This window comes from Kryptolebias marmoratus, linkage group LG1 (genome assembly GCF_001649575.2).
Source record: "Kryptolebias marmoratus isolate JLee-2015 linkage group LG1, ASM164957v2, whole genome shotgun sequence".
NCBI classification, from domain to species: Eukaryota; Metazoa; Chordata; class Actinopteri; order Cyprinodontiformes; family Rivulidae; genus Kryptolebias; species Kryptolebias marmoratus.
Genome location: NC_051430.1, coordinates 13061049 through 13075965, shown reverse-complemented (window position 1 = coordinate 13075965; position 14917 = coordinate 13061049). Strand labels below are relative to the sequence as shown.

Below are 14917 nucleotides of genomic sequence, written 5' to 3'. Positions count from 1 at the left end.
AAATAAACATTTGAAATATATCAGTTTGTATGTAATGTATGAATATAATATACAAGTTTCACTTTTTAAATGGAATTACTGAAATCAATCTACTTTTTCATGATATTCTAATTTTATGACCAGCACCTGTATACTACTTTTCAGCACAAGGCGACTCAAAGTGCTTTACAACAAAATTACAGACAAAGTTACAGAACATGACAAGATAACTAAGCTAAAACATGACAATGCTAACCAAGGTACATAATAACCAAACTATTAAAACATGATATTACTAAACCAGGGCACAAAGAATCTAGCTAACAGTGACATGAATAATAATAAATTAAGAGGTACCAAAAGAAGGCCCGCAAACAGCCAGTTATACATAATATGATAACTAATTGTACAGTAACTAAGCTAAGTGCACAGGAAGGCTAAATAATCTAAAACATGACAATGCTAAAACTACAACTCTTTGGTCTTCCCAGCATTGATCTGGGGGTTGTGTAGTTAGCACCGGTTCACAAAGTCCTGATGCCTACACCATCTGTCATCTTCATCTGTGATGAGGCTGACCATGGCAGAGTCATCAGTGAACCTCTGAAGAAGACAGGATGCAGTACTGATCATGAAGTCAGCAGTGTAAAAGGGTGAAAAGGAATGAGGTCAGCACAGTTCCCTGGGTTGGAAACTTACAAAAGTAAGTTTCAAGCTACTATTGTAGTTTAAAGAAGTTAGAACATTTCTTCAGAATGTTTCAAGTACCGTAGTCCGCAATCACTTTCCAGAGAACCGACTAAAATAAGTTCTATTTTATAACTATGAGGTTAAAAAAATATTTTTTTTTATTAAAAAGGTCAGACATTCCTGGAAGGAATGCATGTCATCTGCCACCTTTAATGACAGAGATGAAACTAAGATAATCTTATGAGAAATGACAGCGTTTTAATCAAACCTTGTAGATAACATTCTTGGCACTCATTTAATATTTTAAGAGTTCTCAAAATATGTGCACTCTGAGCATGTGTCGATTACTCTCATGTATTGCCACATCAAATTTTATCTCAATCTTTGAGTTTTATTGAGCATCCAGTGGTTTATGAGATATATTTCTAACACCATAGGCAGTCAACTGCAGCAGTTGATAACAACTAAAGGTGTGGCATTACTTATTGGTAAGCAGGCTCAATTTAGGTTGGTCAAAGCTCAAGTTCATCACCTGCTCAGTCATCATGATAGGCTTGAAGAATCTTAATGCTGAAGTGGCTAACACTTGATTAATGGGATAGTTAACAGACAAGCAATTACATTATATGTATTGTGCATATTTTCATGTAATCATTAAAGACACCATACAACTTTGTTCTTTGTTTGCATTTAAGATCAACTACAGCAGCAGCGCATAAAGAGTTTCTTCATCAGAGGCTTGGGTTGACAATTTTGCCCATAAAAAGTATGTTTTCTGAAATCTGTTCAACAATAATCAACATGAAAGGACGATCAAACTTTAAATCTGGTTCCAATGAACCCACATAAACTGCTCTGGCACTTCCTGTGGCAGCAGCAGCTGTGGCTCCGGCCTCATCAACATCCAGGGCAGCTTGGTGCACAACCTGACAGCACAATGAAGCAGAGTGAGACAAAATGCAGACAGAATGAAAACAAGGAAACGTGCAGCAGGATGATCTCTCTGTCCTTACCTCTGAGACAACCAAGTTACGTAGCTTTGAAATACCACTCAGATCTGCATTAGCAAACATGTCTGTCATTCCCATTTCCTTCAGCACATCATTCAGCGTGTAGGAAGTCTTGATGGAAAACTTTGGAATGTATATGTCAAACTCGCTAAAAATTGAGTAAGAGAAAAAAGAATTTAAAAAAAAAAAAAAAAAAAAGGTACTGATTGAAAAAGTTAGAAAAAATATTTCTGTAGAACCCTGCATGCGTTTCTCATTACCTGGACTCTGTCCACTTCAGCCATTTGGTGACATGGGCTGGGCTTATAACATTTTCCAGAGCTGTCATATCATCAGGCATCAGCAGCAGCATGGAGTAGGAGTTGTTGAAGGGAAGCTGGAGGACCGATGTGCCAATTGCCTCGTCATAAGTATAAAAGTGTTCTTCCACTTTCATCATCAAGATTGAAACCTGAAACAGAAAAACTTAAAGCAGTTACATGGAGGGGAATTAAAATACTTCTTAAAGATTCATACTGTTTCTACTGACCTTGTTTTCGTATGCGCTGAACTCATCCAGCTTGGTCAGGGTAGGGTCAAGAGGTGCCCACCACTTTCCTGTAATCAGCAGAAATAAGACTTGTAGGAGTNCCACTTTCCTGTTTGAAAGTGATCAGGAGAAACAAGACTTTGAGGAGTTACCCCAGAATAAAACAACAACAACAAAACAGATCTCATCTTATGTGAGAATTTCTACCTTTGTAGTAAATGTAGCTGAGGAGATACATGACTGTGCTTGGATCCAGGCTGTCGACCAGCTTGTCGATCTTTCCATTGGTCTTATCTGCAACGTACTTATTGATGGTATTAGCAGTGTCTGTGGATTTGGTGAAGTCAACATTGAAGCCCTCAGAGAAATAAGAGTGCTTTAGGACATCCAGGAACTCAGGCTGTGGCTTGAAGAGGTTGTCTACAAACACAGCAGTTCCTGCACTGATGTCCTTATGTGCCTTCTTGCTTGAAAGGATTGTACAAATAGCCTGATCTACATCTGTTTGAGTCAGATAGAAGTTGTTGAAACCCAGACTATTGAAAATCTGTCGGTGGGTCTCTCCTCGTGCCCCTACAGACAAAGCAGCCAAGGCAACAGAAACACTGTAAGGTGAGAAGAAGATGTTTTTGCCTTGGGAGTCAGCGAGACCTGCTAGTTTCCTGTACAGATGGAAGGCAAACTCTTTGTTGGCTGAAATCACCAGTGATAATTTGTTGTTGAAGCTGTCCATGGGGGTGTCTTGGACATGACATGGATGGTGATGACCTCTCCCCAAGCAGACCACTGCTGATAGGATCCAGAGAACCATGGCTGTACGCATCATGGTGATCTGAGACAAAGGTTCAAACATGCTCTTATTTAGGTTACATTGTGTTTACCATAGAAATACTCATGTAGAACCGTCTAAAATTAATAAATTTAGATGCTGATCAGTTGTTTTGTAAGAACAGTGTCTTCATAAAACAGTGTCTTGATATGTAAACAAGAATCCATATGGAAAATGCCTGAAAGCACAATAAATGTATTGCCCAGTTTTCATGTCCAAAAAGGAGTGGGAAGAAGAGCAAACTTACATAAACCCATCCCTTCTCCATAATTTATCAGCTTCCTTATTAATGTAAACCATCTTTAATTACAACAATCAATACACTTCTGGTTACAAAGAAAATACACATCATGTAAAAGGACTACCACATTCTCCTGTCTGCACAAACTCAAATTCACATCCACAAATCAGAGCCAAGCACCTCCAGCATTGACAGCTTTTGATGGATTTTGCTGTCTATGTATCACTAAAAGGTGAATGCTTGGGAGAGAGAAAGAACAAACATGGGATACTGGAGGCAGGAGATTCCTAAACCACATTACTGTCATTCAGGTGTTGAAGCATTAGGCAGCAAATGAAGAAGTCCATAGAAGACAAATGTTTTTTTTTAATAAACCTAAAGTTCTTACCATTAGCCAGGCTGAGCTGGTGAGGTGGACAGACACACTGATGAAGAGGAGGGAATGATAATATCCGACAAACACTGAATTTAGAGAAAAAGGCACAGGTGGAAACAATAAAGACAATCAAAGCAGAACAGCAGGGGGAGTGAAACCAGAATCTATGAAAGTGGCACTACATATTTCACCTGTGTCCTTTTGTGCCAAAGTTTTAAGCAATCTGTTTGGGTTGGGGAAGACTCATCTATCACCACACCAAGTTTTAGGTCAGTATCTGTAAACCTGGCAGAATTATAGCTGTTTTTGTCTTTGGTGAGGCCGATTAGCTGTGGTGGCCATCTTGAAACTGGTTGACTGCAGTGAGACCTGTTAATTTCCTGCACAGGTGGAAAGCAAACTCTCCGTCACCAGTGAGAATCTCTTGTTGATGCTGCCTTTTGCTACGTTTAGCTAGTGTTTTAATGTGTTTTGCTGTTTTTAGCCATTAATAACTGAGTTTCAACTTCTGCAGCAAATTTCAACAATCATTTTGTAAACTACTGCAATTTTTAAAGAACTGCAGTATTTGTTTTTGTTATTTAACGTAAGGACATTTTAAATTTCCACATTAATAGCGTGCTGTAAAATTTATATTTTTTAAGTAACTCAATTGTGCTATTTTTATTCTTGAGCATATTTACAAGCCAGTTTGTTCTTGAAACTGCACAAATACACACAGAGCAGATGTTTGTTATATACATTTATTTGTTTACAAGTGCATTTTTATAAATTGCACAAAAATCCCTCAGGACTTTTTACAACACATCTTGAGTAATGTTTGTGTTTGTAGATGAAAAAAATATATTGACTTTTTTGCTGGCATGGAAAATAATAAAAATACATAAGCTGCATTTAAAACCAGAAACAATCTGCAAACTGTTATTTATTTTTTTCTAAGGATTAGGATCTCAGCCTTACAGAGATTATTCTTCGATCAAGATAAATAAAAGTATTTGAGACAGTAAAGAAGAATGTCCCTGAAACCCAAACCAGGTTTAGTGATGTTTGCCAAAGAGCTGTCCATCCAGTTTGATGAGCTGTCGGAGGAAACCTCGATTAGGGATCACGCCCCGGTTATTTTTCACGGCACAAATTGCCTCCACAAGAGGCAGGTTCTGCCTCAGCATCAGGTAAGCCAGGACCAAGGTGGCTGAGCGACTGACTCCCACATGACAGTGCACCAGAACTTTGCCTGAAAACATCAGAGAAACGTAGGATTACAACATTCCTTTTTCAGACATCAAATCCAATAGTTCAGATTATTCTTGCCTCCTCTGCTTAGCGCTCTGTGGATAAAGTCTGCTGCCGCCTGGAAGTTGACGCTCATGTCGTAGTCGCAGGAGTCCTGACCCTCGACGCCCATGTAGGTGATGTTCATTCCTTCGTAGATTTCTGGCTGCCCTTTTCGTTTACTGTGCGCTGCATTCAGGATGTGTGTGAACCGATGCTTGGATAGATCAGCCAGGTTTTCTGCAGACTGTCTGAAACATTCAACACTCTATTTAGAGACCGCATCTCTTGCGTTAGGAGTTGCAAGTACGGTCGTGGGGAAAAAAAGAAAGTCCACCCTCTTTCAGTTCTAGGGTTTTATGTATCAGGACATCTTAAAAATGTCTGGAGCATACAGGTGTGTGTTAACACAATGACCTTAGAGAAGCAACTGCTGCTGCCCATCACTCTGCGGAGGGATAAAAGATCATTTCCAAACAATTTAAAATCCATCATCAGCGGAGAGAAAAAAAAACTTAACTAGAAAAGGCAGCTGCCAGTTTTCCCAGGAATGGATGCCCCAGCAAATTCACCCCAAGATCAGACAGTGCAATGCTCAGAGAAAAAGCACAAAAAACCCAAGAGCTCCAACTCAGACTATATGAGCCTGAGTTAGCAGGTTAAAGGTCACAAAACAATTAGAAAGAGACTGAACAAGTATGACTGGTTTGGAAGGGATGCCAGAATAAAGGCTCTTCTCTATAAAACGAACATGGCAGCACAACTTGGGCTTACAAAGTTTTATCTGATTGAACCACAAGACTTCTGAAATAATGTGTTTTGGACAGGAGAGACCAAACTAGAGATGTGTGCCTATAATGCACAGGGCCATGTTTGGTTAAAAAAAAAATACAATATCAGCACAAACATCTCATACCAGCTGTTCAGCATGGTGGTAGAGGGGTGATGATTTGGGCTTGTTTTGCAGCAACAGGACACCATGCAGTCACTGAGTCGACCGTGAACTCCTCCGTAGACCAAAACAGTCTGAAATCAAATGTGAGGCCATCTGTCCGACAAACGGGGGTCATGATGCGACAAAACAATGATCCCAAACACAGCAAAAAATCTACAACAGAATGACTGAAAAAGAAAGAAAAAAAACAAGGCGTTGCAATGATCCAGTCAGAGTCCAAACCTCAGTCTGATAAAAATCCTGGGGTGGGAGCTGTGCAGAAATAATTGTCAGCAAACCTTAAAAAAAATGAAGAAAAGCTGTAAAGAAGAGTGGGCCAAAATTTCTCCATAACTGTTTGAGACTGATAGTCATACAGAAAATGATTACTGAGAGTTACTGCAGCTAAAGGAGGTTCTTCAAGCTATTGAGTCATGAGCTGGGCTTAGTTTGAATCATTTTAAAACCTGGTAAAGATCAGATCGGTTTTATACATGAAACCCTAGAAGTGAAAATGCATGGACTTTTTTTTTTCACAAACGCAGTTTTGTGATGCACTGTGAAGTACCGTGCAACATATTCTATAGTGATTGATGTAAACCATTTGAAGCACGAGAGTTAGGAAATATAAGAGACCTGAGATATGCTGTCACGCCTTAGCATAATTAGAAGCTCTCACATAGCAGAGCTGTAGTTTACGTAGGTTCCCAAGGAGGAATGCAGCCGGAGAACTCATGTTACTCATTCTAGTATTAAATCTGATTTATGAGCAGTTTGTTTTACTCCTGTAGACTGCATGCACGTCTGCTTACTCTTTGATGTTTATAAAAGTGGATTTGGATCATTGTTTTCTAGCCAGTGGATGAAGTTTCACTCAAAGGGAAGAGGTTAGCTGCTTACTGGTCACCGATGTAAAGCCTTGGCCACACTTCGTCTGCGTGGCTGATGATGGCTTTGCCTGTAAACAAAAGTCTTTCCAACTCGAACACCGCCAGCCCCGGCGAGCTCAGGTCGATTTCCACTTTCCGATGTGGTCGCTCGTCGTTCCAGGAGGCGGGAAGTTTCGATGTGTACGACATTGCTTTATCCTCCTCTTCTCATCTAGGGTGGACCTGAGCTATGAGAAGCTAGCTGAACCGCCTGAATGTACACAAACGGAAAAAGTTACAGCTTCAGACCTCAAAGAAAGCTGAAACAGTTTCTCCCATGCATTTCCTTTGCAGCCACTGTGTCAAATTGAACAGAATGAAGAACAGGTGACTTCTCTGCCTGTGATTTACTCACCCCGACACCGACTGTCCGGAGAGTTGTCAGGACATTTGACCCCTAAATTAAATCTAGCCTGCGTGCCTCAAGCCTTCAGGGGCATGCGTTATGCTTTTACTTCAAAATAGAAGTCTATTTAAAGATGTTAACGTTGGCTGGCAGAGTGTAACGTTTCCTCTTGACAAAAAAACAATCTGTTTTAAATGGCAGAATAGTGTTTCTAAGTACCCTTATCTAAAGACAAAGAACCTAATGTGTGATCAATATGAAACTTTTTTTAATTAGAAAATATAAACAGTGAGGACAAGACAAACTTCAACTGGTAACAGGTTAAAAAAATAGCTGACATTTAATTATTTGTTGTTGTTTTTTTCCCCCCTCAAATGTAATAACTTCAAAGTTTATCAGGCAAAGATTTCCATCTTGTGTTGAAAACATGCATTACGACTGAAGCTAAAATAAAGACGTCACAGAAGATAAATTCATGCAAACTTTTTTTTTTTATATTGTTTTTTTCTAAATATATAAACCACCCTCTTTTTTTGGCACTTTTCTCCCCCCTAAACCAATACAAGAATGTTTGAAAGAAAAGAAAGGAAAAAAAAAAAACAACTCACGATACACAAGACAGTGGACTGTGGTGCGCATTTGCTTTGGGAAAAACAAAGATTTCTGACCCAGAAAAAAACAGGGCCAAGATGCAAATGAACATTTGCTCAAACTACTATAAACAATGGTGTCTTTAGGCCTAAAACCTTGATGAAAGTGTTAAAGCTTCATCCTTTCCTTTATACAAGTGTACAAAAAGTGACGAAAAAAAACAACTTAACAGCTTTTTAAGTTACCTTGTTTACCTATCTGCAATAACAGTAGTTTCTAGGATTAAATACATGGCATTCATATGTAGGTCTGATTCTAGGTCTGCGCTTCAGAGGCAGTTTCATCCAAAAGATGGAATAATGAGGACAGCAATCTTAAGGGTTTTTTTTTTTTTTTTTACTAATCTGCTACAACTCCGGCCTCAATTATTGGCTCTGAAATGTTGTGACTGAGTGCTTGTTTGACGTTACAGTGCATGCAAGGCGGGGAGCACAACAGAAAACACACTGCTGCAGAGAGATGGAGGGGAAGGGGACTGTGGGCAGCTGTACTGAATCCATCACAGGAAAAGACAATATTGTGATCATGCAGATAGACTGAGATGTCACAGTAGACAACGGAGGAAGTGCGCGTGTCTAAGTTACAAGTAGGATCAGACTAAAACGGCGCCACAATCCTGAGGGGCAGTCCGAACGCGGATCGCGAGTTAGACCACAAACTGCTGCAGCGTGGCACTGAGTTGATTCTTTTTTCCAGTCGCAGCCTGAAGTGTGTCGGTACAGGCAGGACACAAAAGATAAGATGTGTAAGAGTTTCAGGTTGTGTAGTCAGCACAGTCACTCACAGAGGCTGAAAATCACAAATGATATATACACGAACATCATTTCCTGTTTCTAACTCTGAACAAGTGCTCCACCTTGTTCTCAGGTTCACGTCTCTTAAGTATTTTATAACAACATTGTGGTGGAAGGAAAAAAAAAAAGAAATATTATAGCTCTGTAGAATCAGACTGAACCTTCAATTATTCCACGGAAGATCTGAAGGAAGAAAACAAGACTTGGTGGCCCACAGGAAAATAAAGAGAGCTCAGTTCAGAAAGCTTTCCTCTCTAGTTGGTCTAGAATGGCCTGGATTCTCTGTACAGCCTCTTTTCGTGCTTGTCGTACGTTCTCCTGTCCCTGAGTCTCCACAGAGTCCAGCTCCAGCAGCTCTTTGGTCAACAGTTCCTCCAGACACCGGTAACTCTTGTCTGTTTTTCTGCCAACAAACTCATCAACATCCTCCTGAAGCAGCTGAACTCTGGTCAGAACCTGCTGGACTTTAGCGAGGCCGGGATTGTCGCTCAGGGGTTGAGGTCCAGCCTGACCAGAAGCTGGTGGGGTCTCAGCTTGCGAAGGAGTAGGATCACCTCTCCCGTTCTTGTTGTAAATTTGGGGAGGCGAACTTATTTCAGCAGGCTTTCCATTGGGGGGATTCGGGGACGGTGCTGGCCTGGGTTTAGGTCCTGGCTGAGGGGCACGCTGGTGCTGCGGGTCCTACAATGACACAAAGAGCGTGTGAGTCTTTCAGCTTTATTCCAGGCTCTTAAGCAAAAAAAACAAAAAAACACTGCAGGTTTTTACCTTGGGCTGATAAGGTGGTGGAGCACCAGTTCCAGTTCCTGGCCACGCTGGAGGATGTGCTGGACGGACAGGATTAGCATAGTGATTCTGTGGAGGCTGCTGCCCATGTTGCCATTGCTGCTGCGTGGGAGCGTATGGCCCAGAGTGCCCCCAAGCATCGGCCTGAGGGCTTGGGTGGAGAGGCTGGCCGGTGGGGTATGGAGGATTTGGAGGCATTGCATGTCCACCTTCACTGTAGTGTGAGTATGGGCCAGAATGATATCCAGGACCCTGAGGGCACAAGCAAGACCATTATGCTGTTCTTCAAAATTGATTTTCACAGTTACTGTAAGTATCTGCCTAAATAAAAAGTAGTAGTATTATTAAAAATAAGACTTAAGCGTTACACTTGAGGTGTACTATCACACCTGGCAGCTACAGCAGCCAGCGTGTGAAAACAGTTTAAATAAACTCACGCCTTGACAGTGGGGGCCGGGATAGTGATGATGTTGGTGCTGAGAGTGCGCTTGCCCCGATGGCCCACCGCTCTGCTCAGCTGGACACCCTTGGTTTGGATAAGAGCTCCTCTGAGGGTCGGCACAGTAGAAAGGATTCGACGGGTGGAAACCACTTGTTGAATACTGACTTTGGGCAGGGTTATAGACTCCGTGGCCATTTGGATACCCTCCGGGCATCAGCTACATGTACAGAAAAAAAGGGACACATTTGTGTGCAAGGATGTACAGTTTGGACACAATAGTTGACTATTTAGAAATGTGTAGCAGATCTAGGATGCAGGACAGATTAACTCCTATTTGCTCTGAGTTAGAGGGCAAAGGTTATGTTACATAAGGTGCGGTACCTGAGGATTGTACTGCGGCTGGACCTCTGATCCTGAGGGATAGGTGTTTGTATAGTGCTCAGTGGAATGGGGCTGTGGATACCAGTAATGTGAAGGGTATCCTGGATACTGAGGAGCATCCTGTAAACACAGTATATAAACAAAGGAGGGGTTTATGTTATTGTTCTCATAAGAAAGCACCCAAAACGTGATGTTTAATTACCACAAGCAAGTTCAAAGTAAACAGCATACTTTCAGCTTCGCTGTGTAGCCCTGAATGTTCAATAAATTATAAAAATGACTAAATATATTCAAGTCTAGCCCTTGCTGAACCAGTGAAGGCTTCACATCTGAACGGAAATGCTATCCTGAATACCAAATTACACTCTGCTTTTGTGAAATGTTTACGCCTTTGCACACGTGAAGTGCTATTCGCGATGTGTTGGCACACCAAAAGAACAAGGAAAAGTTGAGCAAGAGCTTAACTAACAAGCTTCTTTTAACTATTACATAATAAAGCCAGCTAGCTGAGTTAGCCGTCCAGCTAACTCGCACAGAGCTCTGTGTGAGTCACTTTTGGTGCGATTTACACATTCACGTCGTGTTTTAAATGTTAAACACGCCACAACCACTTTCATTCACAGGGAGTAGTCGTTTCCAATAACTCACCATGGTGTTTTTCCAGTTTCCGTAATTATTTTCCGAGTTACAAGTCGAGGGCCAGCCAGGTTTATGGTTTGAGTGCATTTGAAGATGGTGCACCAGCTAAGCGCGTTCGCTTTCAGCCGTCCAGTCACGTGCCATTGTAAATAAATAAATCTTTAACGATATAAGAGATACTTATCTGAGCCGACAGCAAACACAAACTGTTTCTACTCTGGAGTAGGGATCGTCTGATAGAAATCAGGAAATGATTGAATGACGCGGAGCTCAGAAATAAAACCTGTCCTGTCTCTTTAAAAAAAAGAACTTGTAAAAGTGAAGATGCCTCACTCTGGTGTGATTTTTCTGGCACCGTGAACGTCGTGGTGGGGTGTGCAACTTGAGGATCCGCTGTCTATTCATATTACAGTGACTAAAAATGGTACAACTGTGATAGCATAGGAATGATAAAGGTTTTGAGAAATAAAACCCTATTTTTATTATGGGGAAAAAGTGGACGTGTTTAGTCTCCTTTCCCCTTTGATTTAGTAATTCAAGCTTTACGTATACACGATCTTTGGTGACGGACGTGCTTCCGCAGACGTTCTTATCTAATGTTGAAGCTGCCTAAAATATTATTTTCTGATATTTATAAAGCATTATAAAACTATGCTTTTTGGTCCCTACTTTAAAAAAATAAGACGAATTCTAACAATAGGGTCTCGAAAAGTTAGACATTTAGACCTAAGTTGGCACACAAAGGGTTAAACGTGTACAGGAAGTTTATCCCGAGCGTGTATAAAGACACTTCCTGTGCTCCTGTCTTAAAAGAAACATATTTAAAACATTCATGGCTTGACGGTACAGTAAGGTTGTGGACGTGAGGGAAAAAAAATTACAGCCCAAGATGAACTACGTACCAGGGACGGCGAGTCTCATAGACGACATTGACAGTAAGCTGCAGGCGGAAATGTAGTTTAATCGAATTCTCAGATCTGTGGCTTCGTGTCTCACTTAGGCAGCAGGCTTTCTAATATTTGCCACAAAGCAAACAGAAGGCGTAAGTTCACATTGCTGTGGTGTTTTTGTGTCCTGCAGAAAAGCACCTGGTGCTGCTCCGGGATGGCAGAACACTGATTGGTTACCTGAGGAGCATTGACCAGTTCGGTACAGGTCCCCCTTTTTTTTACTCATTTCCCCGCTTGTTTTTGTTTTGTTTCTTAAACTCGAGGCTCTTAAGTTAAGCATTCAGCTGTCTGGTGTGTCCGTGTTTCCTTGCAGCCAATCTAGTCTTTCACCAGACGGTGGAGCGGATCCACGTGGGGAAAAAGTTTGGCGACATCCCCAGAGGGATCTTCATCGTGAGAGGGGAGAATGTGGTGCTGCTTGGAGAGATAGTAAGTCTTCACTGTCCTCATATGGCTTTTTTTTATTGAGGCAAAAACACAAAGTGGGGTCAGAAACACCTGACTGAGTATGCAGAATCAGCGAGTAGAAAATGTGATGGTGAGACATCTTTTTCTTTGTGATCTGTGGCGAGAACGGGGAACAGGTGGAAGAGAACCCGGAGAGGTGGAGGTATGTGCTTGAGGGGCAAAGTACATGTGTGTGAATGAGAGGGAGGCAGGTGGAACAGCGAGGCTACAAGGAGCAGAGGTCACAAAGGTGCAGGACTTCAAGGACTTAGGGTCCACTGTCCAGGAGGACGGGGAGTATAGTAAAGAGGTGAAGAAGAGAGTCCAGACAGGATGGAGAAAAGTTTCAGGAGGGATTTGTGACAAAAGGGTGTCAACAAAGGTCAAAGGAAAGGTTTACAAGACAGTGGTGAGAGCAGCCATGTTGTATGGTTTAGAGACAGTGACGCTGATAAAAAGACAGGAGACAGAACAGGAAGTGGCAGAGCTGAATATGTTGAGGTTCTCCTTGGGAGGGACAAGGATGGACAGGATTAGGAATGAGGACATCAGAGGTACAGCACAGGTTGAAGGACTGGGAGATAAAGTTAGAGAGGCCAGACTGAGATGGTTTGGACATGTGCAGAGGAGGAACAGTGGGTATATTGGTAGAAGGATGTTAGAGATGTAGCTGCCAGGAAAAAAGACAAAGAGGAGATATATGGATGGAGTTAGAGAGGACATGGAGGTAGCTGGAGTGAGGACAGAGGACACAGAAGACAGAGTTAGATGGAAGAGGAGGACTCGCTGTGGTGATGCTCTGCTCAAACTTGAGGCAGAGCATTTCTTTAATGGATTAAATATTGTTCCTCCAACTTTCATGCTAGGTTAAAATCATTTTATGTTGAGAAATGACAAAGTTCTAGCTGTTTTGGTCAAACCTTGAAACCATGTTCAACCTCATGCAGTAGAGCAAGTTGTCACACTCAGTGTTGTGAATGACCGTTACCACCACATCCAAGTTTAGCACAATATCTGTAAAACTGACTGAGTTACAACCATTTCTGTTTTTGGCTAATGTCGATGAGCCGCAGCCTCAGTCTTGAACTGTGTTGACTCCAGAAAGTTGTGGATCTACATGCAGTGATTGCTTTCTGAAAGTTTCATTAAAATCCGACCAGTGGTTCATGAAATATTTTTGCAAACACACACACAAAGGCAAAAAAATAAAAACTTACCACCAACCTTTCACCTTTTGGCGGCAGGCAGTAAAAATCCATGTCCTGCTGGGCTTATTTAAAAATGTCATTCAATCATAGCAAAAAGAGTTACAAGTAAGAAAGTTTTTACTAAATGTGGTCCGAATCAGTCTGTTCTAATTTGTGTTGATCTCAGCAGTGATCCGTCACAGAGACAGGACCTTCTGGGTCGACACAGAACAGTCCTGTAAGGTTCAGGCACCATAGGACCACAGGAGCATTTTTCATCTTTAGAGAAGAAAACTGATGCTCAGCTTCATGGGAGACTGATAACTAGGCTCGCCTACGATCTCAGTTTCACTTCTTTTTTTCATTTACTGCTCATCTTCTTGTCCTCAGCCGGACGTGATGATAATTTTATCTGTCTGTGTTTGTTTGTTTATTTTATCTCTCATAAATCCGAGACTGATTTTATTGAAACGCTCAAAGTAAATATTGGCTGGACATCTAAAACTGATTAACTTTTGGAGTCAACCCAATTCAAGATGGCTGCTACAGCTAATCATTATGAGCCAACACATAAAATGCTTTAACTCGGTCAGTTTTACAGCTATTGAGCTATAATTTGATGAGATTTTTAAAATGGAAAAAAAGGTCAGCTATGACGAGTTGGAAACTTCAGATGGGGGTTTATGACGGCAAACATCTGATCGAACCTCTGCCCGTGTGGTCCGTGTCAAACGGCCGCGTTTTCCCCCCTCATCCTAAACGTGGCGCGTGTCTCCGCAGGACGTGGACAAACCCTGCGACACTGTCCTGCAGCAGGTCTCCATCGAGGAGATCCTGGAGGAGCAGCGGCTGCAGCAGCAAGCCAAGCAGGAGACAGAGAAAGTCAAAATGCAAGTGCTGAAGGACCGGGGCCTTTCCATCCCCAAAGCGGACAACTTGGACGAGTACTAACGCTGCCTTTTCGTCCCCCCCCCCCCCGATGATCTGATTTGTCAGTTTGTATCAGACTGAGTTTTATGTTGGATTTGACCTTGTTTTCTTTCTGTTTGCTTGTCTGTGGGCAGAACACAGGCGCTATTTACTGTAGCGTATCAATTTAGTTTAAACTATTTGGAAATAAAAAGAAAAAAAAAAGGAATCATGATCGGCAAAGTTTAAAAGAAATGTGTTCATTTTTCTGAGTTTAGTAATCCGTTTACAGAAGCACTTTGTCAGTGTGACGTGAGTCGTCTTATCTGGAGATCGCTGCTTTCCTCCAGACAACATTTTGAGTTTCTTTATAGAAAAATACACCATCACATCTGGCAATGGCTAAGCTTGTTTTTTTTTTTTATTGTGTGGATGTTGATTCAGCGCTCGCACTTTTTTCCTGTTTCTGGTTGGGGTTGGGTTTTTTAAATGTTTTTGCCATCAAACTGCTTCCACATGCTTTGTGCTATTTTAACCATTCATATATCAAAACAATCAGCTCCATCTGGTATTCTGAGCCACGACTTTTAGTTTTT

General features: G+C 41.5%; 4 protein-coding genes across 6 annotated transcripts in view; 1 reads left to right on the top strand and 3 right to left on the bottom strand.

Moving 5' to 3' along the window:
- The window catches only part of LOC108236493 (serpin A3-1-like), an 8688-nt gene extending 4935 nt beyond the window's left edge, over positions 1-3753 (bottom strand). The window contains exons 1-6 of one of the 2 annotated variants that reach the window (XM_017417159.3): positions 3667-3753; positions 2416-3040; positions 2209-2276; positions 1940-2130; positions 1683-1827; positions 1338-1595 (exon numbers count right to left, since the gene is read on the bottom strand). In XM_017417159.3, the coding sequence (XP_017272648.2) occupies positions 1401-1595; positions 1683-1827; positions 1940-2130; positions 2209-2276; positions 2416-3040; positions 3667-3669 (1227 nt within the window). In that variant the 5' untranslated portion in view covers positions 3670-3753 and the 3' untranslated portion in view covers positions 1338-1400. Of the gene's footprint in view, positions 1-1337; positions 1596-1682; positions 1828-1939; positions 2131-2208; positions 2277-2415; positions 3041-3666 lie in introns of those variants that run through there. The other variant, XM_025006168.1, reaches the window with a different exon arrangement.
- Positions 3754-4383: 630 nt separating this feature from the next.
- On the bottom strand, positions 4384-7253 carry LOC108236489 (dual specificity protein phosphatase 26). 2 transcript variants are annotated; one of them, XM_017417156.3, is made up of 4 exons: positions 7145-7253; positions 6761-7000; positions 4966-5177; positions 4384-4888 (listed from the first exon to the last, which is right to left on the bottom strand). In XM_017417156.3, the coding sequence occupies exons 2-4, from the start codon at positions 6937-6939 to the stop codon at positions 4692-4694; spliced, it is 588 nt and encodes a 195-aa protein (XP_017272645.1). In that variant the 5' UTR covers positions 6940-7000; positions 7145-7253; the 3' UTR covers positions 4384-4691. The 2 variants fall into 2 exon arrangements, with proteins under 2 accessions (XP_017272645.1, XP_037834029.1); XM_037978101.1 differs by lacking the exon at positions 7145-7253 and having other exon boundaries at positions 6761-7138.
- A 296-nt stretch (positions 7254-7549) lies between these two features.
- On the bottom strand, positions 7550-11106 carry bag4 (BCL2 associated athanogene 4). The gene is made up of 5 exons (XM_017417104.3): positions 10838-11106; positions 10190-10309; positions 9804-10025; positions 9349-9618; positions 7550-9261 (listed from the first exon to the last, which is right to left on the bottom strand). Exons 1-5 carry the CDS (start codon positions 10913-10915, stop codon positions 8818-8820), a joined length of 1134 nt encoding a protein of 377 aa, XP_017272593.1. The 5' UTR covers positions 10916-11106; the 3' UTR covers positions 7550-8817.
- A 492-nt stretch (positions 11107-11598) lies between these two features.
- lsm1 (LSM1, U6 small nuclear RNA associated) lies at positions 11599-14717 on the top strand. The gene is made up of 4 exons (XM_017417155.3): positions 11599-11763; positions 11909-11977; positions 12092-12207; positions 14193-14717. Exons 1-4 carry the CDS (start codon positions 11718-11720, stop codon positions 14361-14363), a joined length of 402 nt encoding a protein of 133 aa, XP_017272644.1. The 5' UTR covers positions 11599-11717; the 3' UTR covers positions 14364-14717.
- Positions 14718-14917: the final 200 nt, after the last annotated feature.

Bases quoted from the DNA above. Each gene is read 5' to 3' on its own strand.
- LOC108236489 (XM_017417156.3), bottom strand. From the start codon at position 6,939: ATGTCGTACACATCGAAACTTCCCGCCTCCTGGAACGACGAGCGACCA. The intron at 5,178-6,760 runs GTAAGCAGCTAA...TGAATGTTTCAG, and splicing joins AGGCTTTACATCGGTGACCA to ACAGTCTGCAGAAAACCTGG. The intron at 4,889-4,965 runs GCAAGAATAATC...TGATGTTTTCAG, and splicing joins CAGAGCGCTAAGCAGAGGAG to GCAAAGTTCTGGTGCACTGT.
- bag4 (XM_017417104.3), bottom strand. From the start codon at position 10,915: ATGCACTCAAACCATAAACCTGGCTGGCCCTCGACTTGTAACTCGGAA. The intron at 10,310-10,837 runs GTGAGTTATTGG...CTGTGTTTACAG, and splicing joins GAAACTGGAAAAACACCATG to GATGCTCCTCAGTATCCAGG. The intron at 9,619-9,803 runs GTGAGTTTATTT...TTGTGCCCTCAG, and splicing joins CCGGCCCCCACTGTCAAGGC to GGTCCTGGATATCATTCTGG.
- lsm1 (XM_017417155.3), top strand. From the start codon at position 11,718: ATGAACTACGTACCAGGGACGGCGAGTCTCATAGACGACATTGACA. The intron at 11,764-11,908 runs GTAAGCTGCAGG...TGTGTCCTGCAG, and splicing joins TCTCATAGACGACATTGACA to AAAAGCACCTGGTGCTGCTC. The intron at 11,978-12,091 runs GTACAGGTCCCC...GTTTCCTTGCAG, and splicing joins GAGGAGCATTGACCAGTTCG to CCAATCTAGTCTTTCACCAG.